The following is an 18690-nucleotide window of genomic DNA, read 5'->3' as shown; positions in this document are numbered from 1 at the left end:
AGAATCACAGACCTGAGAGAGAGAGACTCAGCTGAATACAAGTTCAGGTTCACAACAAACCAACCAGGAGGGAAATATTCTGCTGTGCCTGGAGTCACTTTGACTGTCACAGGTAACATTTTCATGGTCTTACTTGAATTTGAAATGGTTAATATCTTTGAAGTGTCACTGTGAATGTTTGTTTGTGTATGAACATTAAATACATTTCTGTTCTTTCTTCACATATCCAGATCTCCAGGTGAAGGTGATCCCATCAACAATCAATCCTTCCTCAGCAGAGCTGAAGTGTCACAGCAGCAATTGTTTACCTGACGGTTCTTCCGTCATCTGGTACAACAATGGACAGACTATTAGTGGAGAAACATCTTCTTCTTATACAACCAATGTCAATCATACAGACAGCTATTCCTGTGCTGTTACAGGATATGAGGATTTCCCCTCTCCTTCAGTTTGTGAGTTTTCTTCACAGTCTTCCACTAACATAACAGCATCTTGTGAAGCCTTTTATCTAAAGTACTGTACAATGACTTCATGTATTTCTAGTATGAGTGACCCCACTGCCTCACTTCTTATTGGCACCAAGTTTTTGTCATTGAGCTCTACTGTTGTCAGTATCAATACAATACAACCTGTTCTGTGTTACTGAAGAGAAATATGTAGTTTTAACAGTTTAGAAATATTTTATCCATCCTATTAGAGAAACTCTTGTACCAGGTGCTTAACAGCTTGATTTGTAGTATTTTCAGTCTCACTGAAATCAACTTTCACTCCTCACTTTCTGTCAAACATTTACTTGTTACATTGTGTCAGTTATTCCACTGTTGACCAACTATGTTTTCTCCTCCAGATGCTCCAAAGCTTCCCTCTGTGTCAGTGAGTCCCTCTGGTGAAATCATTGAGGGCAGTTCAGTGACTCTGACCTGTAGCAGTGATGCTAACCCAGCAGCTAATTACACCTGGTACAAGAAGAATGTAAATCCAGACCATCAACCTCTTAGTAAAGAACCACAGCTTGTCTTCAACTCCATCCAGCCCTCTGACTCTGAAGAGTATTACTGTATAGCTGAGAACCAGCTGGGGAAGAGGACATCTGAACATAGCATCTGTAAAATATAATCATTTACATTTCTACTATTTCATTACTAAACAAAACTAAAACAATCAGTCTCTCTCTATCTCACACATACACACACCCACACACACACACACAGACACACACATACCCTTGTTGAGCAGGAAGAGGTCTCTGTATCAGCTGCTTGGACAGTAACTGGTATTTGAGACTCGATATACTCCGTAATGTAAATAACTTGAATTTGCTGTTCATAAGACCCTAACGTTACTGCTACATGGCTTCCTTATTTCCAAACTAAAGGCCAGGACAAGTATCCAAGAAAACGTGCGTTAAGAAAATAAAAGCGTTAAAATGAATTTGCGTTATTAATGCGTTAAATTTGACAGCCCTAATTTCTATACATAACTTGACCAAAGAACAAACAGACAGGATATGCCTGTGTTCATCCAGGTCGGTTCTAGTTAGATTGATGCACAACAAGGAGCTTTGAATCACATTACTGCAGATAAAATCATATTGGTGCCATGATCCACTTTGTTTTACTCACTGATTCTGATATTGTTTTGGCCCGAGTACTACAGTGTGAAGGCCCTATTGAACTTGTTGGAATTATTATTAGTATTTGCACTAAACAAACGCATTTTTGGCACCATAAACATACACCAAAACTCATGAAACTTTACACGCTTTTCACTCAATGAAAAATTTTATATTGCATGGTTCGCAAAAAAGTGCATTGCAAAATGGCTCTACAGCACCCCGTAGGTACATGGGAAGAAAATTGAACCCCTTACCCCAGATTGACCTAGACAAATTTGGTACACATATATGACATGTCAAGATACACAAAAAAGTCTCTTGGACCCATACCCTACGTCAAACAGGAAGTCGGCCATTTTGATTCACAGTTGCGATTTTTCCCCATTTCCACGCCTCGTACTTAAATTAACTCCTAGAGATTTAATCAGAACGACTTCAAATTCACTCAGGAACGTCCTGAGACATTGGAGATGAAAGGTTATCAAAATCTTTTTGATTACTTATTCCTGCTGGACGTGGCAGCACGGACAATTTCGATGCTTCGCCATAAGACAGGAAGTCCTTATAACTCCTACAGACATTGTCTGATCTACCCCAAATTGATCACACATGATGAGGGTCCCGCCCTTAAGATATCTATGCATCAATACTGTGTCATATCCATAGCGCCACCTACTGGACACAGATAGTCAGCCTCATATGACAAACATTAGCCGATTTATATGACATTTGCAGAGTGTGTTCTCCACATCACACACTACAGCATGACATATAATTGGTGGGTGATCTCTAGCGCCACATAGTGGACACAGACAGTATAAGTTAGCCCCATCACACAATACTCAATAAAAGCGCGGGTGCCAAGACGTGTATGTGGCTGTTGTGTCTGCCCTGTGACTGCGGCATGCACCGACATGCACATACGGCACATTTCGCTGTTTAGCGGCGGGGTGGGGGAGCGAGGGCCCGTTCATCGCTGCTTGCAGCTTTATTTATAAATCTAATTGTGGTTTCTGATGTGCTCTGTGTTACAGTGGTACAGCCTCTGGATGACTGGGAAGTGACTTACACTTCTACTCACATCTGTGCCTTAAAAGGATCAACAGTGGACATAAACTGCACCTACAGTTACCCATCCAGGTTAAATAATGTTGATACTACAGTTGATAAAACACTGTGGTTTACCAAAGGGAGTAATAATAAACCTGTGGATCTGAGAACAGACTCAGAGTACGCAGGTCGTGTGCAGTATCACTGTGATAAGAAGAACTGTACTCTGAGAATCACAGACCTGAGAGAGAGAGACTCAGCTGAGTACAAGTTCAGGTTCATAACAAACCAACCAGGAGGGAAACATTCTGGTGTACCTGGAATCACTTTGACTGTCACAGGTAACATTTTCATGGAAATTCTTACTTGAATTTGAAATGGTTTATATCTTGGAAGTGTCACTGTGAATGTTTGTTTGTGTATGAACTTAAATTACATTTCTGTTCTTTCTTCACATATCCAGATCTCCAGGTGATTCCATCAACAATCAATCCTTCCTCAGCAGAGCTGAAGTGTCACAGCAGCTGTCGTCTACCTGATGATTCTTCCTTCATCTGGTACAAGAATGGACAGAAAATTAGTGGAGAAACATCTTCTTCTTATTCAGCCAATGTCAATCATACAGACAGCTATTCCTGTGCTGTTACAGGATATGAGGATTTCCCCTCTCCTACAGTTTGTGAGTTTTCTTCACAGTCTTCCACTAACATAACAGCATCTTGTGAAGTTATTTATCTAAAGTACTGTACAATGACTTCATGTATTTCTAGTATGAGTGACCCCACTGCCTCACTTGTTATTGGCACCATGTTTTTCTCATTGAGCTCTACTGTTGTCAGTATCAATACTGCAGAGAAATATGTAGTTTTAACAGTTTAGACATATTTTATCCATCCTATTAGAGAAACTCTTTTACCAGGTGCTTAACAACTTGATTTGTAATATTTTCAGTCTCACTATGAAAATTAAACAATCGGGGGGATCACTGCTGTCTTTATCAGGCATTTCACACTCTGTATGTTAATTATGTCACTAACACAATGTCAAAATGTATCCAAGGTAACAGACAGTTGATTTTAATATGAACAGCAACAAGGGAATCAACTTTCACTCCTCACTTTCTGTCAAACATTTGCTTGTTACATTTTGTCAGTTATTCCACTGTTGACCAACTATGTTTTCTCCTCCAGATGCTCCAAAGCTTCCCTCTGTGTCACTGAGTCCCTCTGATGAAATCATTGAGGGCAGTTCAGTGACTCTGACCTGTAGCAGTGATGCTAACCCAGCAGCTAATTACACATGGTACAAGAAGAATGTAAATCCAGACCTTCAACCTCTCAGTAAAGAACCACAGCTTGTCTTCAGCTCCATCCAGTCCTCTGACTCTGGAGAGTATTACTGTACAGCTGAGAACCAGCTGGGGAAGAGGACATCTGAACATAACATCTGTAAAATATAATTATTTATTTTTCTACTATTTAATTACTAAAAAAAATGTAATGTAAATAACTTTGGTCTGTGGATATAACATCTGGCAGGGCTTTGGAGTTGAATTTGTCTTTCATAAGACCCTAACATTACTGCTGCATGACTTCCTTATTTCCAAACTACAGGCCAGGACAAGTGTCAAACAGAAAGTGCGTGCATGAAAAAAAAACTGCGTTAAAATGAATTTGCATTATCAACACATTAAATTTGATAGCCCTAATTTCTATACATGCATTTGAATATATTCATAGTTCTATAATGGTACAATAATGTAATGACAGTTTCATCTTATCGTGATGTTTAAAACTCACTCTACTTTGGAGTTGGACAACTGTTTTAGCTGTTCTAAACAATTACTCAGTTTCCCTTTTCTGTGAAAATGCATTGACACCTATTATAGATTGATGCACAATGAGGAGCTTTGAATGACAACAACTGAAGATCATATTGGTGCCATGATCCACTTTGTCTTATTTGCTGATTTTTAGCTTGTTATAAATCTGATTGTGGTTTCTGATGTAATCTGTGTTACAGTGGTACAGGTTCAGGATGACTGGGGAGTGACTTACACTTCTACTCACATCTGTGCCTTAAAAGGATCAACAGTGGACATAAACTGCACCTACAGATACCCATCCAGGATAAATAATGTTAATACTGCAGTTGATAAAACACTCTGGTTTACCAAAGGGAGTAATAATGAACCTGTGGATCTGAGAACAGACTCAGATTATGCAGGTCGTGTGCAGTATCACTGTGATAAGAAGAACTGTACTCTGACAATCACAGACCTGAGAGAGAGAGACTCAGCTGAGTACAAGTTCAGGTTCACAACAAACCAACCAGGAGGGAAATATTCTGCTGTGCCTGGAGTCACTTTGACTGTCACAGGTAACATTTTCATGGAAAGTCCTACTTGAAATTTAAATGCTTAATATCTTGGAAGTGTCACTGAATATTTATGTGTATGAACATAAATGACATTTCTGTTCTTTCTTCACATATCCAGATCTCCAGGTGAAGGTGATCCCATCAACAATCAATCCTTCCTCAGCAGAGCTGAAGTGTCACAGCAGCTGTCGTCTGCCTGATCATTCTTCATTCATTTGGTACAACAATGGACAGAATATTAGTGGAGAAACATCTTCTTCCTATACAACCAATGTCAATCATACAGACAGCTATTCCTGTGCTGTTACAGGATATGAGGATTTCCCCTCTCCTACAGTTTGTAAGTTTTCTTCACAGTCTTCCACTAACATAATAGCATCTTGTGAAGCCTTTTATCTAAAGTACTGTACAATGACTTAATTTATTTTATTTATTTTTTTGATTTTTGATTTTTATTTACGTGTCTTGCACCCTGGGGTGCCCAGCCCAAATGGACTTACAAGACACTGAAACAGTAGAAGAAAAGCACAAATAATAACAAAAGAAAACCAGATTACAAGAGAACAGGCATGATAGAAACTAAACATATAGATTGTCCTGACGCTTTTTCCAAGCTTCGTTTACATATTTAGCCAACTTAAAAACATTACAATTAAACAGCCAGTCCTTTTTGATATCATCATAGTCCCAAAACATTTCAGGGTTTTTAACAAACATTTCAGTAAATAAAGGAGTTCTCAAATCATCATACAAGGGACAGTATAAAAGAAAGTGTGATTCGTTTTCAATTTCATTGAGTTCACATAACTCACATAACCTTTCATCTTCTACAATGTTTTTAAATCTACCAACTTCTAGCTTCAGAGGGAGGATTCCTGTTCTCAGCTGTGCTACTAAAGACCTTTGATTTCTTGATAAGTTTGCTTTAACATAAGGTTCAGGGCCATAATTATGCTTGATTTGAATATATGTTCGTAATTTGGGCTTTAGTGAAATACCATTTAACCATTTTATCTTAAATAAAGCAAATAGTTTCTCACTAAATGAGGCTATTGAACAAGTTAAATTATTACTATACATAAACTGTAAATCAACCTCTTCAAATAAAGCTAATATTTCTTTAGCCCACGGAGAGCCGTTTAATTTACTCCAAATAAATATTTTCTTATTGACCCTGTCTTCTGACATATTGAGTAAACGATTCCATAATCTAATCATCTCACATTTACGTCTTATAGAACTAGGAAGCCAGCCCATGTCACCTTGAACAGCCAAAATCGGAGCAAATTTATGAACACCTAGAAAGCAGCGAGCAGCTCTAATATATTTCTAGACTCCACTGCCTCACTTGTTATTGGCACCATGTTTTTTTATTGAGCTCTATTTTTGTCTTGTCAGTATCAATACAATACAACCTGCTCTGTGTTAGTGCAGACAAATACGTAGTTTTAACAGTTTAGACATATTTTATCTATCCCATTAGAGAAACTCTTTTACCAGGTGCTTAACAACTTGATTTGTAATATTTTCAGTCTCACTGTGAAAATTAAACAATCAGGGGATCACTGCTGTCTTTATAATACATTTCACACTCTGTATGTTAACTATGTCACTAACACAATGTCAAAATGTATCCGAGGTAACAGACAGTTGATTTTAATATGAGCAGCAACGAGGGAATCAACTTTCACTCCTCACTTTCTGTCAAACATTTGCTTCTTACATTGTGTCAGTTATTCCACTGTTGACCAACTATGTTTTCTCCTCCAGATGGTCCAAAGCTTCTCTCTGTGTCAGTGAGTCCCTCTGATGAAATCATTGAGGGCAGTTCAGTGACTCTGACCTGTAGCAGTGATGCTAACCCAGCAGCTAATTACACCTGGTACAAGAAGAATGTAAATCCAGACCTTCAACCTCTCAGTAAAGAACCACAGCTTGTCTTCAACTCCATCCAGCCCTCTGACTCTGGAGAGTATTACTGTACAGCTGAGAACCAGCTGGGGAAGAGGACATCTGAACATAACATCTGTAAAATATAATCATTTACATTTCTACTATTTCATTACTAAACAAAACTAAAACAATCAGTCTCTCTCTAGCTCACCCATGCACACACACACACACATACCCTTGTTGAGCAAGAGGAGGTCTTTGTATCAGTTGCTTGGCCAGTAACTGGTATTTGAGACTCGATATACTCCGTAATGTAAATAACTTGAATTTGCTGTTCATAAGACCCTAACGTTACTGCTACATGGCTTCCTTATTTCCAAACTACAGGCCAGGACAAGTATCCAAGAAAACGTGCGTTAAGAAAATAAAAGCGTTAAAATGAATTTGCGTTATTAATGCGTTAAATTTGACAGCCCTAATTTCTATACATAACTTGACCAAAGAACAAACAGACAGGAAACTAAACAAGACAAGCACATACTCTCTAATGGTTCAGTTTCTTCTTCTAATCCTGTTCAGTGAAACCACATTAATGTTCACAACTTCAATATATTCTTGTTCCTTCACTGCACCTTCAGACTGTATGATATTCTGTCTCAGTGCAGAGAGGTTAACTGTAAACACCATCTGAAATAGTTTTTGTACAGAAAATCCTAATTATTCATAAACATCTTTGGACTTTTCTATGCCTGTGTTCATCCAGGTCGGTTCTAGTTAGATTGATGCACAACGAGGAGCTTTGAATCACATTACTGCAGATAAAATCATATTGGTGCCATGATCCACTTTGTTTTACTCACTGATTCTGATCTTGTTTGGGCCCGAGCACTACAGTGTGAAGGCCCTATTGAACTTGTTGGAATTATTTTTAGTATTTTCACTAAACAAATGCATTTTGGCAGCCTAAACATACACCAAAACTCATGAAACTTTACACGCTTTTCACTCAATGAAAAATTTTATATTGCATGGTTCGTAAAAATGTGCATTGCAAAATGGCTCTACAGCACCCCTAGGCACATGAAAAGCAAATTGAACCTCTTACCCCAGATTGACCTAGACAAATTTGGTACACATATATAACATGTCAAGATACACAAAAAAGTCTCTTGGACCCATACCCTACGTCAAACAGGAAGTCAGCCATTTTGATTCACAGTTGCGATTTTTCCCCATTTCCACGCCTCGTACTAAAATGAACTCCTAGAGATTTAATCAGAACGACTTCAAATTCACTCAGGAACGTCTTGAGACATTGGAGATGAAAAGTTATCAAAATCTTTTTGATTACTTATTCCTGCTGGACGTGGCAGCACGGACAATTTCAATGCTTCGCCATAAGACAGGAAGTCCTTATAACTCCTACAGACATTGTCTGATCTACCCCAAATTGATCACACATGATGAGGGGTCCCGCCCTTAACATATATATGCATCAATACTGTGTCATATCCATAGCGCCACCTACTGGACACAGGAAGTCAGCCTCATATGACAAACATTAGCCGATTTATATGACATTTGCAGAGTGTGTTCTCCACATCACACACTACAACATGACATATAATTGGTGGGTGATCTCTAGCACCACATAGTGGACACAGACAGTATAAGTTAGCCCCATCACACAATACTCAATAAAAGCGCGGGTGCCAAGACGTGTATGTGCCTGTTGTGTCTGCCCTGTGACTGCGGCATGCACCGACATGCACATATGGCACATTTCGCTGTTTTGGGGCGGGGTGGGGGAGCGAGGGCCCGTTCATCGCTGCTTGCAGCTTTATTTATAAATCTAATTGTGGTTTCTGATGTGCTCTGTGTTACAGTGGTACAGCCTCTGGATGACTGGGGAGTGACTTACACTTCTACTCACATCTGTGCCTTAAAAGGATCAACAGTGGACATAAACTGCACCTACAGTTATCCATCCAGGTTAAATAATGTTGATACTACAGTTGATAAAACACTGTGGTTTACCAAAGGGAGTAATAATGACCCTGTGGATCTGAGTACAGACTCAGATTATGCAGGTCGTGTGCAGTATCACTGTGATAAGAAGAACTGCACTCTGAGAATCACAGACCTGAGAGAGAAAGACTCAGCTGAGTACAAGTTCAGGTTCATAACAAACCAACCAGTAGGGAAACATTCTGGTGTACCTGGAGTCACTTTGACTGTCACAGGTAACATTTTCATGGAAATTCTTACTTGAATTTGAAGTGGTTTATATCTTGGAAGTGTTACTGTGAATGTTTGTTTGTGTATGAACTTAAATTACATTTCTGTTCTTTCTTCACATATCCAGATCTCCAGGTGATTCCATCAACAATCAATCCTTCCTCAGCAGAGCTGAAGTGTCACAGCAGCAATTGTTTACCTGACGGTTCTTCCTTCATCTGGTACAACAATGAACAGAAAATTAGTGGAGAAACATCTTCTTCTTATACAACCAATGTCAATCATGGAGACAACTATTCCTGTGCTGTTACAGGATATGAGGATTTCCCCTCTCCTTCAGTTTGTGAGTTTCCTTCACAGTCTTCCACTAACATAACAGCATCTTGTGAAGTCTTTTATCTAAAGTACTGTACAATGACTTCATGTATTTCTAGTATGAGTGACCTCACTGCCTCACTTGTTATTGGCACCATGTTTTTCTCATTGAGCTCTACTGTTGTCAATATCAATACAATACAACCTGCTCTGTGTTACTGCAGAGAAATATGTAGTTTTAACATTTTAGAAATATTTTATCCAAGATAACAGACAGTTGATTTTAATATGAGCAGCAACGAGGGAATCAACTTTCAATTCTCATTTTCTGTCAAACATTTCCCCTTCAGATGCTCCAAAGCTTCCCTCTGTGTCAGTGAGTCCCTCTGGTGAAATCATTGAGGGCAGTTCAGTGACTCTGACCTGTAGCAGTGACGCTAACCCAGCAGCTAAATACATCTGGTACAAGAAGAATGTAAATCCAGACCTTCAACCTCTCAGTAAAGAACCACAGCTTGTCTTCAGCTCCATCCAGTCCTCTGACTCTGGAGAGTATTACTGTACAGCTGAGAACCAGCTGGGGAAGAGGACATCTGAATACATCTTTATTGATGTGAAATGTGAGTAAAACAGTCTATTTAGGAAGCAACATACAACTGTTAATTTCCCAAACCTTGTTAAAACAAAACTGGGAGAAATTTGTCTGATCGTTTCTGCTTTCTAACTAATGTAATCCTTCCTCATTTTATTGTTAATTCATATTAATATATCTCCTCCAGATGGTCCAAAGCTTCCCTCTGTGTCAGTGAGTCCCTCTGGTGAAATCATTGAGGGCAGTTCATTGAATCTGACCTGTAGCAGTGATGCTAACCCAGCAGCTAAATACACCTGGTACAAGAAGAATGTAAATCCAGACCTTCAACCTCTCAGTAAAGAACCACAGCTTGTCTTCAGCTCCATCCAGTCTTCTGACTCTGGAGAGTATTACTGTACAGCTGAGAACCAGCTGGGGAAGAGGACATCTGAATACATCTTTATTGATGTGAAATGTGAGTAAAACAGTCTGTTTAGTAGGCAACATACCACTGTTAATACCCTTCTTAAAAAGGTGATGATTGGTTTGATCATGTCTGCTTTCTTCAGCTCTGCATGCGTCACATTCAGTCTGCTGCAGTAGTTCACTGAGCAGCTTCAGTTCATCATGTTGTACTAATGCGACCATTCCTCATTTTATTGTTAATTCATACTGATATATTTCCTTTAGATGCTCCAAAACTTCCTTCTGTGTCAGTGAGTGCCTCTGCTGAGATAGTGGAGGGCAGTTCAGTGACCCTGACCTGTAGCAGTGATGCTAACCCAGCAGCTAATTACACTTGGTACAAGGAGAACCAAACACTGCTTCAAATGTCAGAGGGACATTTTCATTTCACCTCCATCAGCTCTGAGGACAGAGGGATCTACTACTGCAAGTCTGAGAATAAATATGGACTTATCAACTCTTCATTTCTATTCATTGATGTCCAGTGTAAGTATCAATCATTCAATCTTTATTTATATAGTGCCAAATCACAACAAAAGTAATCTCAAGGCACTTAACACATAGAGCAGCTTTAAACCGTACTCTAAGTTTAATTTAATTACCCAACATTCCCACATCAGCAAGCACTTGGCGACAGTGGCAAGGAAAAAACTCCCTTTTACCAGGAAGAAACCTCAGGCAGAACCAAGCTCAAATTGGGCGGCCATCTGCTTTTACCGGTTGGGGTAGAGAGGAGAGAAAGGAAGGATAGGAGAGAGAAAGGAAGGATAGGAGAGAGAAGCACATTGAAAATCTACCTGTGAGATGAGAAAGCCAAGAGAACTCCCGGGAAGAAGTTTAAGTGAATGCATTTATAGTACTTGAATGTAAATGGGTATAGATGGATGGATAGAGAGAGAGAGGGAGGAGGAGAAAGGAGTGTATCATGGGAATCACCCGGCAGTCTAAGCCTATAGCAGCATAAACTAGGAATTGGTCCAAGACGAGCCTGGCCGGCCCTAACTATAAGCTTTATCAAAAGAGCGTGTCTGCCCCCCGGACCGAATCTGGAAGATGGTTCCACAGGTGAGGAGCCTGATAACTGAAGGCTCTGCCTCCCATTCTACTTTTAGAGATACTAGGAACCACAAGTAAGGCTGTGAACTGGGAGCGAAGTGTTCTGGTAGGTTCATAAGGTACTATGAGCTCTTTAAGATATGATGGTGCCTGACCATTAAGATCTTTGAAAGTGAGGAGAAGGATTTTAAATTCTATTCTGGATTTTACAGGAAGCCAATACAGTGAAGCTAATATGGGAGTTATATGATCTCTCTTTCTAGTTTTTGTCAGTACGCGTGAAGATGCATTCTGGACCAGCTGGAGAGTCTTTCGAGACTTGTTAGGGCAGCCTGATAATAATGAATTACAATAATGCAGTCTACAAGTAAAAAATGCGTGGACTAATTTTTTTCAAAGTACAAAACAACAGTCAGGTTTACTAACGGTGTGATGGCAAGAACATTTAAGCTGTCGAAAGCTACAGGTTCAACATACAGAAGACTGACATCATTATTATCCCAGAGGGAATGACTAAAATGAGTGTGTTATATAAAACTTTGACACCTCCTGCTGGCGGTTCAAAAGAATGACAGACATCAGTTTGTCAGAATATTCAACTAAAACACACAAAACCATAATCATTTGGAACATTAAACCTTAAAGGAATCTACACATGTACACAACAGAAAGAATCCTCTAACATTATACATAATAATAATAATGAGATAAATCTCCATAAATGTTTTCTCCTCCAGATGGTCCAAAGCTTCCCTCTGTGTCAGTGAGTCCCTCTGCTGAGATAGTGGAGGGCAGTTCAGTGACTCTGACCTGTAGCAGTGATGCTAACCCAGCAGCTAATTACACCTGGTACAAGAAGAATGCAAATCCAGACCTTCAACCTCTCAGTAAAGAACCACAGCTTGTCTTCAGCTCCATCCAGTCCTCTGACTCTGGAGAGTATTACTGTACAGCTGAGAACCAGCTGGGGAAGAGGACATCGGAATATATTTTTATTGATGTGAAATGTGAGTAAAACAGACTATTTGGAAATCAACATACAACTGTCAATATCCAGAACCTTCTTTAAAAAGACTGGGAAAAATTTCTCTGATCGTTTCTGCTTTCTTACTAATGTAATCCTTCCTCATTTTATTGTTAATACATAATATCTCTCCTCCAGATGGTCCAAAGCTTCCCTCTGTGTCAGTGAGTCCCTCTGGTGAAATCATTGAGGGCAGTTCAGTGACTCTGACCTGTAGCTGTGATGCTAACCCAGCAGCTAATTACACCTGGTACAAGAAGAATGTAAATCCAGACCTTCAACCTCTCAGTAAAGATCCACAGCGTGTCTTCAGCTCCATCCAGTCCTCTGACTCTGGAGAGTATTACTGTACAGCTGAGAACCAGCTGGGGAAGAAGACATCTGAATATATTTTTATTGATGTGAAATGTGAGTAAAACAGACTATTTAGAAATCAACATACAACTGTTAATCTCCTGAACCTTGTTAAAACAAAACAGGGAGACATTTGTCTGATCGTTTCTACTTTCTTTTCTTCCTCATTTTATTGTTAATTCATATTAATATAACTCCTCCAGATGGTCCAAAGCTTCCCTCTGTGTCAGTGAGTCCCTCTGATGAAATCATTGAGGGCAGTTCAGTGACTCTGACCTGTAGCAGTGATGCTAACCCAGCAGCTAATTACACCTGGTACAAGGAGAATGAAGACTCACCAAAAGCATCAGGACAGATCTTCACCATCACCAATGTCAGAGCTGAACACAGTGGGAATTATTCCTGTGAAGCCCAGAACAGAATAGGCAGTCATAACACCACCTTACATCTGGCTGTTATGAAAGGTAAGTTACACACACACACACGCACACACACACACACGCACACACACACACACACACACACACACACTATCTTGTTGAAGAGGTTTATCTTCTTTCTGTTGTCCCATTTTTTAGGGAAATCAGTATTTATGATGATCATCATTGTGTTGACTCTGGCGGTCCTGATACTGATTCCTCTGCTTCTCTTGATTATGTGGATGAGGTAAAATAATAAAAACAACATCCAAACATCCTTTCATTTATCTTCTTAAAACATTTTTTAAATCAATTTTCATTTCTAATTTTCTTATTTTTGTTGGATTCAATCCAGGAAGAAGAAAGCTCTGAGCTCCATGACTGATCTGAATCAACCTATAGAGACTATAAAGGTGAAAAAGAGAGACCTTATTGACAGAACTTAACCAAAAGTACAGTTATACTTATTGACCTATAAATGTACTACAACACATTATATTATCAACATGAAATCATTAAGTGAATTTTAATTTGAAAAGCAGCTTTCTGAGTAGACTAAAGTAAATATTTCAGTACAGAATTAAGTCTGAAGCATTATTATTAAAAATATATTTTAATTCTATTATTATGCAGATTACACAAATTATGCGTGTTGAGTCTCTATTGTCATCTCTTCCCGTCAGTTGGTCTCTTGTCCTGTGTATGAGAACGTCTCAGACTCGCAGGTCAACACTGGAGCAGAGACATATGACGAAGAGGACTACGGAAATCTGAAGTAAAATCGAGTCAGGTTGGAGCTTCCTGAAAGGTAAAAAACAGGCTGACATCAGATTCATAGTTACAGTTATTAGATGTACCTCATCTAAATGTCATGTGATTTTGTTCTGATGCAGTTGAACCAGAGGCTGGACTCACCTGATGGAAACAGAAAGTAGTACAACAGTGAAATATGAGAGTGGAGAGAGAGAGAGAGGCTGTAGAGGACCATGTGGACGTTTTCATGTTCAGTTTTCAGCAGCAGCAGCAGGTAGAAGTGAGCAGCACAGACAGTCAGTAACAGCATGTAGCAGAAGCTTTGAGAAGAATGTGCTGATGGCAGCTTGAACTGAATCATGTCCACGTGTCAAACATGATTGATTGTTTAGATCAGTTGAATATCAGGTGGTGTGTGTGACTCAACTGATTTATAATTTACTGAGTGTTCTGTCTGAACTAATGCAAGCTTATTTTTAGTTATATTACAGATATTTAGGATTAGAGCTGCAATGCAAACTGTTATTTTAAATGCGTACATACTGTAATTAATCACTTTTGAGGAATCCTGATTGGCTTCTTGTGCAGTTTTCTTTATATTTTCACACATCAAACATAATCTCAGTTCTATCACACTTTGCTGAATGTCACATTATCCAGGTATTGCAGTGGCTGATGTACAATAAACAGCCAGCTTCCACAACATCTCTGTAGTTGGAAACATGATTTCAGTTCCCTCTCACTGCTGCAGAGGGCGACAGTGTGCAGAAAGTTTCAGCTTTAAATAGTTTTTATGTTTATTTTTCAGGATCTAAATGTATTTACCAGATATGAAGACAAATAAAATTTGAATTTTTTCTTTAGAACTGTTCTTTTGTGCTGATTTATTTCGAGTTTAGGAGGAAACTTGTCACAGTAACATACTTTATTATGATTTTGGGATGTTGCTAAAATGAAGATGCACAGACACAGTTTGTATTGAAGAAGACATTAATTGTCATGTTAGCTGTTTATCATCATTTCAGTGCATTTAAACTCTTTGGGGTCACTCAGTGAAGCAGAATATGTGGCAATTTACTGAGTATGAGGCTTTTTCAGTATAACAGTCCATATTTGTTAGTGACAGCTGTAGATCACCGACTGAATCATTTTTACACTTAGACACCTCAATTGTGAGTTTGTTGGTAAAATGTTGTCTCAGTGTTGTGATTCAGTGTCTCTGATGTTTCACTGTCCTCTAGTGGTGAAGCTTCATCACTGAAGTCTCCCTCCACTGTCTGCTTTAAAGGCTCAGTTCACCTGAACAACAAAAACATATATTTTCTCTCTGACTTCCTGCAGTGGCTTGTCCTGCAGATAGTTTTGGATTCATTTTTTTATCAAATGGTACAATTTTGGTGGGTTTCTTTCTATTTTTTTTTAAATCAAAAAACGAAAAAGAAAAAAAAAATCTGTGAGTGAAGAGCTAGGAAGAAGTGCATTACTCTGTAGCCCACAACTCGTCTCTACTTGAGGCCAGCTTTACATTAGCTGCTACTAGCATAATGTACCCAAATCTCCAACTGAACTGTTGATGGTGTGGTTGCATTGCGGGTAATGTAGTCCCTTGTAGAATACAACAAACACTTTATTTCATAATCTCTACACGGAAGAAGAATACAGAATATTTGATATCTGAATCTGGGGCAATGAAAACATATCCATTATCCATCTTTTTTATTGATGAGCTAATTTTTATGCCAATGACATTTTGCTTACACAATCTAACCATCTAACCCAGGTGTTCCATTTCCTCAGACTCATCTAGACAAAGTCTGCACTTGATTGAGATCTGGACTCTTGTCAGTGTAATATGTATCAATTTGCAATTTACTGTATCAATTAACAAACACAATTCACAATTTGTGAAAAGCCAATGACCTAAGCTATATAACAGATCGTTTTTAATAAAAAAAAAAGAAAGAAAGAAAGAAAGAAAGAAAGAAAGAAAGAAAGAAAGAAAGAAAGAAAGAAAGAAAGAAAGAAAGAAAACGTTGGAAAACATACATTTTAAATCCAGTTGTAGTTTGACAGTTTTGCCACTAGATGGCGGTAAAGAGCTGTATTCTGCTGACAGTCAAATCTATTCCAGCATCCATCTCTTTTTTTGGCCATTTTCTTTATTGGAGGGTGGAGGGCACTGAGATTCGAAAGTGGTAGGTAAACAAAGCATGTAAACAGAACTCTACTTGACATGTTTGGAAGTGTCAATACACAGTAAACACATCAACCATCTTGTACATCTATAAATCGCACACTGACCGACTAAACTGGCAATTCTATAGCCTACACTTTCTCATGTTTAGATGTGAGATTGACAGGAAGATTGGTGTTAACATCAACACTGATGGGGGTGTTGTAGTGGACCGTTATATGACGAAAGAGCTGAACCTGCAGCATAGACTGTATAAAAGAAACCTGTACCTACCGTTACCAAAACACTGACCATAGATGAATAAATTAGATGTAAAAATATATAACTTAATTATAGGAAGGTACATTTTTAGGACATGTAGCTACGCTACCGTTAGCAACAGTTAGCAGCCTTTAGCAACCGCTAACGTTAGTGACTGTTGGTAACTGTTGGTGCTGCTAACATTAATGACAGACTGACAGTTAAACTTATTTTCCGAATCTACCCAGCAACAAGAAATAGTATTTTCTGATTGGCTGGTAGGTCGCTAACTCGGGACAGCTAAGAACGCCTCGCTGTTCATTTTTGTATATATTAGTTTCTGTGCGGTGGGATCCATCACCTCTCAGCATGAGAAATAACAGATATGGGTGTGAACTGCTTGAAATGCGTCAATGTCTACATTTATATAACCTGTGTGTAATTGTCTCATTGATTTTTAATGTTATATGACAAGATGTTATGGACATCTTTTTTATTTTGTTTAGTTAAATTAATGTTAAAATAACATTACAATCAATTGATAATTTGTAAATATAGAAAAACTGTAGTGATTTAAAAAAAAAAGAAAAAACATTTGAGCTGTGTAATGATGTTGATTTCCTGGCTTTGTGGTTACAAGGCTGACTGTTAAGCTGGCAGCTGAGGTAGTGTGTGTTTACAGATATCAGTTTGTATGCGTGTTAAACGTTTTATTAGTTATAGGCTACCGTGATTAACATGATATTTTGTGAACTGAAGCTAAATTGATATAACCAGTGTGTAATTTTGAAATTGTCTCATTAATTTCTAATGTTTTAATGATTGGAAAAACAAGATGTTAAAGGAAGAATGGAAGTGTTATTTTGTTTAAATAATATTACAATCAAATGATAATTTGTAAATCACTGAAGTATTTTAAAGTTTAATTTGTAAGACCTGTGTATAGTCATAAAATTGATTTCACATATGTTTATATAATTTCACTTGAATTTGTTAAAAAACGGGCACTGTAAATTGGCCTGTCCTCAGCAAGAGGTCACAATGTCAAACCTCTAAAAGTGTATAAAATGTGAGAATGCTACAAATTAAATAATGAAAATTGACAATATAATATAATTAATGCTACAAATTAAATAATGAAAAATGACAATATAATATAATTGGACAATATAATATAATACATAAAGTGAACTGTACATTTTATTTCCATTAAAAAAATCAATGTTGTGTCCTCACTTTATATCAATATTTTTTAATAATTCTGAATAAATGTCATTTATAACCTTCAGGACCCCCTTTCCTCTCCTTGCTCTTGTTGCTGACAGGAAAAGGTGCTTTATTCTGACCAACACAGGGGCAACTCTACACAGAGGCATATTAAAACAGGAGAAAATGGACACCTAAGACACGAACAGCGACTGAACTGAAAACCCTTCAAGAGGCTGGAGGTCGAGGCAGAACCATGGGCAGAACCTGAGACGGCACCCCTCTGGAAGCCAACGACGGGGGTCGCCGCGCCTAACAGAGACATCGCAAAAAACATTGGAGGGATGCTCAGAAAAGATCAAGGCAGATGTCACTCAGGAGGTAGAGCGGTCGTCCACCAATCGGAATATCGGAGGTTTGATTCCTCCAGTCAGCATGTTGATGTGCCTGTGGGCAAGATACTTTATCCCAAATTGCTCTCAATGGCTACACCAACAGTGTATGTGTGTGAATGGTTAGTCTCCTCCTGATGAGCAGGTTGGCACCCTGTGTGCTAGCCTGTGTCATCAGTGTATGAAAGTGTGTGAATGAGTGAATGTGACATGTAGTGTAAAAGTGCTTTGAGTGGTCAAAAATATTACAAAGGAGCTATATAAGTACAGTCCATTCACCATTTATCAAGACAGGCCGGGGGTGTGCAGAATGCAATGCAGCAACTAGACCCCCCCCAAAATACTCCAAGAGACCAGAGTATAGAAGAGGCATATACAAGCAGACGTACTCTTGCAAGTGAGATGTAGAGAAGAAAAACTAGGAAAAGGCATTCAAGGGAAATAAAATCTTAGAAAAAAACTTAGAAATGAACAAAACAGTGAAAATGATTGAGAAAGCAAACGTTCTGAAAAAAGAAGGCTA

The 18690-nt window shown here is 38.5% G+C and overlaps 1 protein-coding gene across 1 annotated transcript in view; it reads left to right on the top strand.

Annotated features, from left to right (window-relative positions):
• LOC128381096 (B-cell receptor CD22-like) overlaps positions 1-14161 on the top strand; it is a 28598-nt gene extending 14437 nt beyond the window's left edge. The window contains exons 3-10 of the mRNA XM_053341051.1: positions 5163-5384; positions 9841-10110; positions 10755-11015; positions 12323-12592; positions 13167-13427; positions 13542-13629; positions 13738-13795; positions 14066-14161. Coding sequence (XP_053197026.1) covers positions 5163-5384; positions 9841-10110; positions 10755-11015; positions 12323-12592; positions 13167-13427; positions 13542-13629; positions 13738-13795; positions 14066-14161 — 1526 coding nt within the window. The remainder of the gene's footprint in view (positions 1-5162; positions 5385-9840; positions 10111-10754; positions 11016-12322; positions 12593-13166; positions 13428-13541; positions 13630-13737; positions 13796-14065) is intronic.
• Positions 14162-18690: the final 4529 nt, after the last annotated feature.

This window comes from Scomber japonicus, chromosome 2 (assembly GCF_027409825.1).
Source record: "Scomber japonicus isolate fScoJap1 chromosome 2, fScoJap1.pri, whole genome shotgun sequence".
Classification (NCBI taxonomy): domain Eukaryota; kingdom Metazoa; phylum Chordata; class Actinopteri; order Scombriformes; family Scombridae; genus Scomber; species Scomber japonicus.
The sequence above is the reverse complement of the archived record's forward strand: the minus strand, read 5'-3'. Positions and strand labels throughout refer to the sequence as shown.